Consider the following 12,428-nt stretch of genomic DNA (forward strand, 5'->3'; position numbering starts at 1 on the left):
GGCCTCCACCTAAATCATGCTTTTGTCCAAGTTTGGGCTGAGTTGTTGGCAAGGTCTTCATGTCAACAGGCTTTCTTTGTCTCTTAGCACAGAGGGTTTAAGTCTCTTATCCAGAGACAAGCATCCTAGCATGTCTGTGAGAATTCAGATCCCAATTCTTGTTTAAAAGCTTTTTCTTTAGATTTATTTATTTTTATTTTATGAGTATTTTACACACACACACACACACACACACACGCTCAATTCTGGGTGCCATGTGCCTGCCTGGTGCCTGTGGAGGTGAGAAGAGGGAGTTAGATTCCTTGAATCGAAGTAATAGATGGTTGTGAACCACTATGTAGGTGATGGGAATGAATCCTAGGTCCTCTGCAAGAGCAACAGGTGCTCTTGACTTCTGAGCATCTCTCCAATCCCTAATGTCCCAGTTCCTCCTACTCATTCATTCCTTCACTCATTCATTTATTCATCTGTCTACCATCTGAGTGCTCACCGTGGTTAGGCACTAGTGAAGTTACTGAAGATATAGACAAGGAACATAAAGGACAGAGTGCCCACATGGAGCTTACATTCTAGTTTTAGGAAGACAGAAATAGGTAAATACAGAGTTTTTGGTTTGGTTTGGTTTGGTTTGGTTTGGTTTTTCGAGACAGGGTTTCTCTGTGTAGTCTTGGCTGCCCTGGACTCCCTTTGTAGACCAGGCTGGCCTTGAACTCACAGCGATCCGCCTGCCTCTGCCTCCCGAGTGCTGGGATTAAAGGCGTGCGCCACCACGCCTGGCCAGAGTATTTCATGTACTGTAGATTCTGTGGAAAGACATAAGCCAGTGAAGCACATAGAAAGTGCGAAGGGAAGCATTCTATTTTAAGTATTGCGAAGATCTCTTTGAGCAATGTGTGCTCTTAACCACTGCGCCGTCTCTCTAGCCAAATCTTTTTGATACAATTTATTTGATCAGAGACCTGATAAGATGTTTGGTAAGAAGACTGTTTCAGGGCTGGAGAGAGATGGCTCAGAGGTTAAGAGCACTGGCTGTTCTTCCAAAGGTCCTGAGTGCAATTCCCAGCAATCAGATGGTGGCTCACAACCATCTGTGAGATCTGGTGCCCTCTGCCTGTATACATGCAGGCAGAACACTGTATACTTAATAAATCTTTAAGAAGAAGAGGAGGAGGAGGAGAAGAAGAGTTCGTTTCAGTCTGAAGAAACAGCACGCGCAAAGCCTGAAGTCAGGAACAGCTTCCAGGATGTCCCATGGCTGGCTTGATGAGAGGAAGCAATCAGGAATCTCAGTGATAAACGACTTAATCATGTCAGCATTAAAAGACAAATAGAGCTGGGCGTGGTGGCGCATGCCTTTAATCCCAGCACTTGGGAGGCAGAGGCAGGCAGATTGTTGTGAGTTCAAGACCAGCCTGATCTACAAAAGCGAGTCCAGGATAGCCAGGACTGTTACACAGAGAAACCCTGTCTTGAACAACAAAACAAAACAAAGGCAAATAGAAAAACGTTAGCCTTTTTCTTTCTCTTGAAGGGAGATACTAGGATATTTTGAGCTAAGGAGAAATGACTTGTCCATTTTAAAAACACTGTCCTGGAAACAAAGCAAGCCTGAGCTCATTTCTAGCTCTAGCATCCACAGAATAAGGTGGCCGTGGCATTGTGCACCTGTGGTCCCCGCACTGGGAAGACAGAGACAGGAAGGTCTCTAGGGCTTGCTGCAGCTAGTCTAGCCAGTCACTGACCTCAGCAAGAGACACTGTCTCATTTAATATGGTGGAAAGTGATTGAGAAGACACCTGAGGTCACCTTTGGCCTCCACATGCATGTGCTCACACGCAAATACATATAAGTAAGTAAATACCATGCTGGGTGCTGTGTTGAAAATAAACCTGGGGCAGAAGGGGAGTGCGAAAGGCTAGAATCTGCTTGTTTCTGTTTGCTTGTCTATCTTCTTTAAAGCTTGTCTGCAGGTCACTTGATTGGCTTGTTTTCTTGGCTGAAACAGAACAGGGTTCATAGGTTACTGCTTGATGTGTTTCTTCCCATCAGTCCTGAGAAGAGCAAACTGAGTGGAGTATTATTTGGACAATCTCCATCTATAATAGAACATAGAAATAAGCTATAATAAGCTAGTGGGATAACAGCATTAGGGCTGCTTGCCACCACACTGGGTAACCTGAGTTCTCTCCCCAGGACCCACAAGGCAGAAGGGTCAAACTGACACCTGAAAGTTGTCCTCTGACCCCCAAAGGTGCTATGGTATGCACAGGCCCACCATGAATGCATACATTTAAGGCCATAATTCATGTGTCAGTGGCCTATATTTATGGAGGATCAGAAGCATTTGTGTAAGGTCTTCATTCACACCTCTGAAAATAGACTCCATAGGCTAGGTCTAAAGTCTCCCTAAGTCTCTATAGGCCTCAGCCATGCACCAAAATCCTGCAGTGGTAGAGTGCCTCAGCTCCTTTACTGTGGCAAGTTCATCACTTAGCTAAGGAATGGAATGGGAATGGGTCCTCCCAGTGTTCATTGCATGTCCAGGTAAAATTAATCAGAGTGCTAACAAATTATAGACTTTTGATTTCAGTTGGCTGGCACAAATATGTGTTCTTCCCTAGGTCTAGTTGATAATACATTTAGATGGGTTTCTTTCTTTCTTTCTTTTTTCTTTTTTTTTTGTCCTCCCTCCCCCCCCCCCCCCCAGTTTTTCTGAGACAGGTTTCTCTGTGTAGCCTTGAATGTCCTAGACTCATCTTGTAGACAAGGCTGGCCTCGAACTCACAGAGATCTGCCTGCCTCTGCCTCCTGAGTGCTGGGATTACAAGCATGTACCACTGCACCCGGCTTAGATGGGTTTCTTCAGGAATCTCTGTGCATGTTTTTGCAAGAAAAATGACAATTTCATACCTAGAACTTCATGCATGAAATAACTGTTTTAGGGGCTGGAGAGATGGCTCAGAGGTCAAGAGTACTGATTGCTCTTCCAGAGGTCTTGAGTTCAATTTCAGCAACCATATGGTGACTTACAACCATCTATAATGTGATCTGATGCCCTCTTCTGGCCTGCACATGTACATGCAGGCAGAGCACTGTACACATAATAATAAATAAATAAATATTTAAAAAGAAAGGAAAGAGTTCCAGCTGGGCAGTAGGGGCACATGCCTTTAATCCCAGCACTAGTGAGGCAAAGGCAGCTCTCTGTGAGTTCCAGGCCAGCCTGGTCTACAAAGTGAGTCCAGGACAGCCAAAGCTACACAGAGAAACCCTGTCTTGAAAACCAAGAAAAAAGAGAAAAGAGAAGAAGTGACAGTTCCTTGTGTGGTGTGGCAGGGGAAAGGAATGAGCGCTGTTATTGTTTTATCTAGGGAAATGAACTAGAACATTTCCTAAGAACTACGTTTCCTACAGAACATAATGGGATCATTTGTTGTACTTCCTCACAAGATTCATATTTTTTTATCTTTTCCCTAGGTAGAGGAGATCTTCAAGAAGTCACCTTTCTTGGTCCCAGATGACAGCGTTAGCATCATGGATGGATCCTATGAAGGTGGGACAGATGATGAAATATATACTTTGGAAGAAAGGGCTGGAGTCAATGAAAGATCCAGTCAAAGGAACTGGGAGGGGCTGGAGAGATGGCTCAGAGGTTAAGAGCACCATCTGCTCTTCCAAAGATCATGAGTTCAATTCCTAGCACCTACATGGTGGCTCACAACCATCTACAATGAGATCCTCTGGCATGCAGGCACACATGTGAGCAGAATACTGTATAAATAATAAATAGATAAATCTTTTTTTAAAAAAGCACTCAATAAATAAATAAAGGAACTGTGAATAAGGAGCTGGCATGAAAGAGGAGCTAAGCCAGTCAGCAAGGAGGGATGGTTCAGGGAGGCAATGCTATAGACATGAAATTTAGAGAGTAACAGAACAGAGGGGGACGATCTAGAGCGTAATCTTTGCTTTTCTCTCCTTTAGGCATACTAGCTTGGGTCACTGTGAACTTTCTAACAGGTAAAAATAGAGATATTATTGAAGTTTATTTTATAATCTTAATTGGCTTTTAAAGGTAGACCAGGAGGGTAAAAATCCACCCCTCTCTTCCCATACTCTTCTTTCTTTAAATGAAGGGCTCGGGTTAGAGAAATGGCTCAGCAATTAAAACCACTTACTGTTCTTTCAGAAGACCCAAGGTCAGTTCCCAGCATCCACAGTGCGTGGCTTCTAGCTACCTGTAATTCCAGCTGCAGGCCTCTAACCTCTGGGCAGCTACACTCATGCACACACCCACACACATACACAAAATTAAAATTGAACAAAATCTCTTTTTTAAAAAAGAAGAGGGCAGAGAGATAGGCTAATTCTATAATTGCTTTCAAGGCCTTAGCTGCAAAAAGAAGCCCTGTGATTTTACATTAGCCTGCAGCCTGTGGGCTAAAGAAGCAGTGACTCATCACAAAATACCTTTGGCATGCAATCAAAGCAGGGGAGGCCCACAGACAGATGAGCATCTGGATGGCCTGGGCACTCACATCTTGCTCTCATTAACAGGTCAACTGCATGGCCATGGCCAGGAGACTGTGGGGACCCTTGACCTGGGGGGTGCCTCCACCCAAATCACCTTTCTACCCCAGTTTGAGGTGAGTCATCTTTATTAAGGCCTTGCTGGCAACACACCTAGGAAGCATCAAAGGGCTAATAAAGTGGCACCCTACTTTGAGACATCAGCTCTCCAGTGAGTAAGCTAAGTAGTCCATTAATGACTGGAGAAAGTCCCTCTGGCTCCTCGCACCTTGGGAAACTTGGAGTTTGATCTTCCCCATGTCTTATTTTGGGAAGGGTTGTGGATGGCAATGCTAAAATTTTCATTATGATTACAGGTGCTGAATAGTCTTTTTGCTTTTTCTAATTTGCAGAAAACCCTGGAACAAACACCTAGGGGCTACCTCACTTCCTTTGAGATGTTTAACAGCACTTTTAAGCTCTATACACATAGGTGAGGAGGGGGCAGGGGAAATAATAGTTCACATTATATTACTTTTCCTAACTTCTCAAAGCATTTTCATATTTGTTACTGTATCTTATCAGCCTCAGAAAGTCTCTGCCAGTCCCCCTGAAACCTAAGCCATATACCAAACCTGAGAAACTTAGGAAGTATCCTCATTTTTGGCCTCAAAAATGTGTGATATAAGAGTCCGGTTTCTTTAGATGGGAGCACGTGGAGAAGGCTCAGACCTCAGCCTCTCAGGCTGGGCCACCAGGAATGATCGTATTCCTTGGTATCGCTCGTGTGAGCAGTTCTTACTGCATATCTTTGACCCAGACTACAGAAGTCTTCCTTTATTGGCCATGCGAATAAATACAGCACAGAGACAGGGCAAAGCTTCCATCTTTCTGAAGGGTGTCAGAGAAACCATGTCACATTTGAAAGAGGCAGCTGTGGGTTGAAAATACGTAGGGCAGTCTGAAATCAGTCAATCCTGTATTTTGCAGCTACTTGGGATTTGGATTGAAAGCTGCAAGACTAGCAACTCTGGGAGCCCTGGAAACAGGTTTGTCTGAGTCCCAGTTGGTGGTGGGAGACAGTGAGAGCGATGCCAAAACGCAGCTCGCCTCCTCTTTTCCTTGGCATTCATTCTATGGAGCAGAGGGCTATGTTGACTTGGGAAGCATGTGTTGCATAACAGACACATCACCTTTAGAGTGAAGGTTACTTGCATAAGGATAAGAACCTGTAGCTACAAGGCTGGAGCCACCTCAGTATTTGGTAGGAACTTGCACAGCCTTTGTCAGGAAGCAAGGTCCATTCTGTTTGCCAGGTGGAATGACTGAGCAGTTCCTTTTCTGTCTTCACTGTTGGGCACAGGCAGAGCTGGCTGCAGTCCCAGTTTTGTGATTGGGGACAAGTCATTTGCCTTTCTGTGTCCTGTTCTTCACCTTAAACATGATTTGTATCTAATGCACTACAGATAGTACCTCGCTCACAATAAGCTAGTACAAGAATGAGGAGTACATGCATTTTAGTTGACAAGTGTCTTCACTTAACCTCTCAACTAACTACCATGGAGGACTTTTCCTCCATCAAAGAAAGGAACTCGCTTGGCGCAGTGGCGCACGCATGTAATCCTAGCACTTGGGAGGCAGAGGCAGGTGGATCTCTGAATTCCAGAACAGCCAGGGCTACACACAGAGAAACCCAGTCTTGAAAAACCAAAAAAGGAAACAAAGAAAAGAAAAAAAGAAAGGAAAGAAAGAAGGAACTTACTTTACCATGGTTTTTTATTTCTTTGGGATATGATAAACGTTATCATATTGTACATGTGCATAAAAATTTGCCTCTGCCTTTAGAGTTCACCACTACCACAAAGCCTGTGAAGACTCCATATCACAGGGTGCAGCCAAGTCACACTTTCACAAGACAATAAGGCCCAGTCCCTTTGATTCCGCTCAGCCTCCTGCGCGTCTTGCTTTTCACCTCCCTCTCTCACAGGCTTGCCTTCTTGTGCTGGGGTTCTTTCAGGAACTGATGGACACACTTTTCGAAGTGCCTGTTTACCAAGATGGCTGGAAGCAGAGTGGATCTTTGGGGGTGTGAAATACCAGTATGGTGGCAACCAAGAAGGTGAGTGGAGTTTTTTCACTGGTTAAAATGGACAGCATACAAGGCAGTGGCTACTCGGCACCTGCTTGGAGTCCGTGGTAGTGTTAGGGCCTGCTGTGATCTGTCTGGTGCAGCCTGGGGAATCTGTGTCAGGCCAGTGCATGTTTAACAATTTCACTTACGGTGAAACTCAAAATTGAGGTAAGAAGCATTCACTTTAGATACTATAAAAGGCACAGAAATAAAGTCAAGGGGAAATCTTGCAATTCCAGAAAATGAACCGAGTAAGCTCTCTGAATAATTGCTCACAAAGTCCATGAAACATAATGGCAGGCAGAAGCACGTGGGCTGTGGCTGGATTTAGTGAACAAAACTTAAGGAGAGGAGCTGCCATGGACAAGTGATGAGGTTAAAGAACGTTACAGATCTGTTTTTAAGACTTCTTAGACTCAGCCAGGCATAGTGACAGGCACACCTGTAATCCCAGCACTCAGGGAGGCAGAGTCAGGTGGATCTTTGTGAGTTTGAGGCCAGCCTGGTCTACAAAGTAAGTCCAGGACAACCAAGGCTACAAAGAGAAACCCTGCCTCAAACAAACAAACAAACAAACAAACAAACAAAAACTCAACTGCCTTTGTCATTTTCTTCAGCTAGTTTTATGTTTTTAAGATTTTTTTTATTTGTATGTCTGTATGTATCTTATGTGTTTTCCTGCATGTTGGGTTGTGCACTATGTGTGTGTGTAGTACCCATGGAGGTCAGAAGGAGTCAGAGCCCCTGGGGCTGGAGGTAAAGACGGTTGTGAGCCTTCACAGGGTTGCTGGGACCTGACCCCGTGTCCTCTACAAGAGCAAGCAGTGGGGTTGAAGAGATGGCTCAGGGTTAAGAACACTTGCTGCTCTTTCAGAAGACCTGGGTTCAAGTCCCAGCACCCACATGAAGGTCACAACTCTTTGAAACAACAGTCCAGGGGATTCTGGATTCTGAAGGCACCAAATACAGATGTAATGCACAGATATGCATGCAACAAACACTTACACACATAAAATAATAAATGTTTTAAACAATGAAGAGCCAGAGCTCTTCACTGAAGCATGTCTTCAGGCCCCTCAGGTTTTGTTTTGTTGAGGTGATTCCAGGCCTTAGCTCCATATGTGCACAGAAGGTACAGCTGTTTCTGCTGCTGCGTCTTGTCTTTAGTTTCTCAGACTTGGTGAGCCAGTTGTACCTGGCTCTAGTCTTCCTGGTGTGCAGGTCTGGGCCTTTTACTTCTCCCCCTGGTGGAACTTGTGATGTTTCTCTCTGAATGTAATGATGGAGAGGTCACTCGTGTGTTTGTGGACAACTCATATTTTGAACAGCTTACACCCCACTCCACCTGTCACTTTAACTGTTGGGTCAGCTCCACTTCCTATTGTTTTTAAAATTATCTGTATTATCTGTAGGCCTGGGCAACAATCAATCAAGACACAGACACTTGTTATATTTTAAAATAGCCTTGGTTAACCTGGGGCAGGGCAGATATCAACCCTCTAAACTACTTTCCATAGTGGGGCCTCAGGCCTAGGATCCCTGTCTCAATCCCATTGCTTCCAATAACTTCTATCAAGCTACCTCCCATCCATAATCCCAAATACTTGCTCATGTTTTTCATCTGGGCCAGATTCTCCATCCACGCCAGCCATGTACTTCTCCTCCATCTAACCCATGGCAGCCTTCCTCTCTGTTCTTCAGGTCTCTCTCCTTTCTCCTCTTGGCAGTCCTTTTTTTCTTCTTCCTTCTGGTGGTCTCTCTTCTTCTTCCCAGAATTCCACTCTCTTCTAGCCCCACCTATCTCTTTTGCCCTGCCCAGGTGGGATGGCTTTTTATTAAGCAAAAAGTCAGTCACTAAGACAGTAAGCAGTAATTAGCATCAAAATACATCAGACCATTCCCCAACAGCTCCAGACTGTCCCACTGTTTCAGGAGCTCCTCCTCACTGTTAAGGTCTCAAGCCTAACCCTCAGCCATAGCTCTGCTGCCCCCACCCCTGCTGCTCAACAGCCAAGACCCAGCCTTCTTGATTTTCTTGCTCTTCTCTCATTGAGTCTAGCAGCTTGCCACAGAAAGTGATTCTTGCCGCATCATTCTTCTCAATGACGTGTCCCTTTGCCCTGGCAGGGGAGACGGGCTTTGAGCCCTGCTACGCAGAAGTGCTGAGGGTAGTACAAGGAAAACTTCACCAGCCAGAAGAGGTCCGGGGAAGCTCCTTCTATGCTTTCTCCTACTATTATGATCGAGCTGCTGAGACACACTTAATTGGTGAGTCCACGCCTGGTGTCAGGCCAGGAAGGAAGAGACTGGGATGAAGCTGGGGAAGGTCAAGAGCATTAGAGGCTGTGTTGGTCTGAGTGCTTTACCAGCTCCTTCCAGTAGCATCACTCTAGCCACTAAAATGGAAAGGTGAATGTACTTGGGGCTTTGGGGAGGTAGGAAATAACCTAACTATACATAAAGTCTGTCTGAGGTAGGTTTTTACTATGTCTCCTTGACTAGCATTGAACCCACTACATAGTCCAGATTGGCCCCAGATTCGTAGCCATCCTTCTGCCCTAGACTTCTGAGTGCTAGGGTTACACAAATGTGCCACCATGCCTGATTTTGTATATGAAGTCTTTTTGCATTTTTTTTCAATACTTGGATTGAATCCAGAACCTCTGCACATGCTAGGCAAGTGCTCTAACCACTAGATTACATCTCAAGCCCCCTTTTCAGCTTTTCATTTTAAGACAGTTTTAAGTTGCCCAGGATGACTTTGAGACTATGTAGTCTGCATAGGCCCTGTTCTTGTGATCCCCTGCCTTGGCTTCCTGAGTAGCTGGGATGACAGGCCTGGGCTAGCAGGCCCAACTTGCTTATGTCTTTATTGAGTTTTAACTATATGAGTTAGCTCTTTTGTAATTGTGACTGAATATTGAGAAAAGTGTTAGAGGACTGAGGGTTTTTTTCTGAATCATGGTTGTAGAGATTTCAGCCTGTGGTCAGCAACTTCATTGTTCCTGCCACAGTAAGGCAGGAAGTAATGGAGGATGGGCTTGGAAGAGGAAAGTTGCTTATCTCATTCTTGTTGACCCACTTTCCCCACCTCAGCCCCAAGTCTAGAAGTTCCCACTGCCTCCCACTTGTACTCTCAAGGTATGAATACACCTGGCGCTTAAATCACAGAGGGCAGATTCCCCATGGTCTGGCCACCTCGCAGTGACTGGGGACTCTACTGACTGGAGACCAAGGCTTGCACATGTGGGCCTGTAGGAGACATTTCCTATTTAAGCCATAACAAGCTGACATTTAGTAAATGCACATGTTGTTTTCATACAGTTTGCCAAACGCTGCCATGTATATACCTGTGAAACCTCACCACATTCAAGATATTTTACCCAGCCAGGCATGGTGGGTGCATGCCTTTAATCCCAGCACTCAGAGGCAGAGGCAGGTGAGGCCAGCCTGGTCTACAAAGTGAGTCCAGGACAGCCAAGGCTATACATAGAAACCCTGTCTTAAAAAGCCAAGAAAGAAAGAGAGAGAGAGAGAGAAAGAAAGAAAGAAAGAAAAAAAGAAAGAAAGAAAGAAAGGAAGATTTATTTTACCTATCACCCAATTTCCTGTTCTTTTAGGACTTCCTTATTACAGAAGCTGTTTTTGTTTAGGTGTCAGACTGTACACATGACCTGAGAGATGATTTGCTGCCCTGTTTACTATATTTTTAAATTTATATGTATGTGCCTGCATGAGTTTATAAGAGCCATGTGTGTGTAGGTGTCTGCAGAGGGCAAAGAGCATCGAATCCTCTGGGATTAGAGTTACAGGTGGTTAGGGGCCATCTGATGTGGATTCTGGAACCATACCTCTACAAGAGCAGAACGTTTTCTTAACCACTGAGCCATCTCTTCAGCCCATTTACTGTACTTTTTAGTGGACTTGCACTTTTATTGGCAAAATGGGTAACATGTATTAATTGTAACTAAATGAAATAAGCAGCATGGATTTGTGTTGTAGAGATGTCATGTTTATGTATCAGTCTCTTATGTTGGAAATACTGTATACTTCTAGTTTTTATTGCTGTATATCACTGAGGTAAATGTCCTTATTTTCTTGAAGCTTTTGATACTATCTATTGTTTCATTTTAGATTATGAAAAGGGAGGTGTTTTAAAAGTTGAAGATTTTGAAAGAAAAGCCAGGGAAGGTAAGTGTAACTTCAAGGAAGATAGCTTCGAGGAAATTCTTGAAGTTGGGCATGAGATGTGGCTGCAACTGCAGAAACTCTTGGGACTGGCTCCCTTCTGAGCCTTCCAGTCTGCTGGAAGATGCCTTAGATGCTCTCAGATAAGAATGTGGAGATATGCTGGGCGTGAAAGCACACACCTTTAATCCCAGCACTCGGGAGGCAGAGGCAGGTGGCTCGCTGTGAGTTGGAGGCCAGCCTGGTCTACGGAGTGAATCCAGGACAGCCAGGGCTACACAGAGAGACCCTGTCTCAAGAAACTCAAAACAAAACAAAACAAAACAAAAAAACAAAACAAACTGAGCACCAGAGTGCATGGGAAATAGCCACATAGACATCCTTAAGAGAATAAATCTAAAACACAAATGATCTTTTCCAATGTCCACAAGAGAGAATTAAACTATATTTCTCTGTTCTCTGGGCCTTAACTGGGGACTTGGTACTAAGTGGCCACAGTGGGTCATAGAAATTTGAAAAGCAGAATGCTGCAACAGTACAGCTCAGGCGTCAAGAGCTTGCCAGTATGTGCAAAGCCCTGGGCCTGTTCTAGCAGTGCCCTTCCCCTGCTCCACCTACCACCCATAAATGGCAAATAAGCTAAGATGCATGGAAATGTGAGTAGATGATTTCATACTAGAAATGTGCAGATTGAGAAGAAGCTGTGGCCTTCCAGATCACTACAAAGGCTAGTTTCCAAGAATCCCAGGCACCAGCTGAATGGAGACTTTTTTGCTTACTCAAGCCCTATCTCTATCTAGAGAGGCCCCTCCATCTCGTAACTGCAAATGTGAATGTTGTCTCCTCTATCTCTTTTAGTATGTGATAACTTGGAGAGCTTCTCCTCAGGTAGTCCTTTCCTATGTATGGATCTCAGTTACATCACAGCCTTATTAAAAGATGGCTTTGGCTTTGCAGACGACACCCTCTTACAGGTAAGACACAGAGCACTGCAGTCTCAGAGCTGCTTTTGTTGGTTTGGGAAAGACTTGTTTGGTAATTAAGAGCAGCAGATTGTTCTTATTTGGGCCACAGCCAAGGCACCCTGCTAGGGTAACGCAAACACACAAAACACTCATATGCTGTTTAGTCTCTGAGTCTAGAACCAGGCATGGTGTCCTGCAGGACAGGAAGACTTGGAGCCCAGTGAAGATGTTCAAGTCTTGTGATTTAGGAAGTCAGATTACAACTCACTGAGAAGCACTGAGAAAGAGATGGGAGAAATAAACATCCAGAATACAGTGCAAGCAAATTGGAAGAGCCATGCCTCCTAAATCCCAGGTTCCTCATCGTGGCTTGGTACTCCCCCACCTGCCACTGATCATGTGGTTGTAAGAACTTAAGTTTGGTCAAAAGAGCACAAGATAACAAGTTCCTGGGGCATCACACAGACGTGTATTCAGAGAGACCCTGAGGAGTACACCTGGCCTGTAACACTGGCTTACCTCTTGCCCCATTTTGCACAATGGTGTTAACACTGAGTGGCTTACTGCATCCGTGTCTCAGGCACATGTAGGGTATGCTGTACAGTCTAAGCCTATTGGACAGTATGCTGTTTGAG

General features: G+C 44.7%; 1 protein-coding gene across 5 annotated transcripts in view; it reads left to right on the forward strand.

The window, feature by feature from the left end:
- Nucleotides 1–12,428, forward strand: part of ENTPD5 (ectonucleoside triphosphate diphosphohydrolase 5 (inactive)) — a 35,484-nt gene that overhangs the window by 17,619 nt on the left and 5,437 nt on the right. For 4 of the 5 annotated variants that reach the window (XM_084792123.1, XM_084792124.1, XM_084792122.1 and 1 more), the window contains 9 exons: nt 3,478–3,553; nt 3,985–4,020; nt 4,558–4,646; nt 4,923–5,002; nt 5,500–5,558; nt 6,497–6,628; nt 8,768–8,908; nt 10,775–10,831; nt 11,687–11,802. In XM_084792123.1, the coding sequence (XP_084648249.1) occupies nt 3,478–3,553; nt 3,985–4,020; nt 4,558–4,646; nt 4,923–5,002; nt 5,500–5,558; nt 6,497–6,628; nt 8,768–8,908; nt 10,775–10,831; nt 11,687–11,802 (786 nt within the window). The remainder of the gene's footprint in view (nt 1–3,477; nt 3,554–3,984; nt 4,021–4,557; nt 4,647–4,922; nt 5,003–5,499; nt 5,559–6,496; nt 6,629–8,767; nt 8,909–10,774; nt 10,832–11,686; nt 11,803–12,428) is intronic. The other variant, XM_084792126.1, reaches the window with a different exon arrangement.

This window comes from Acomys minous (genome assembly GCF_964271855.1).
Source record: "Acomys minous genome assembly, chromosome: 8".
Lineage (NCBI taxonomy): Eukaryota > Metazoa > Chordata > Mammalia > Rodentia > Muridae > Acomys > Acomys minous.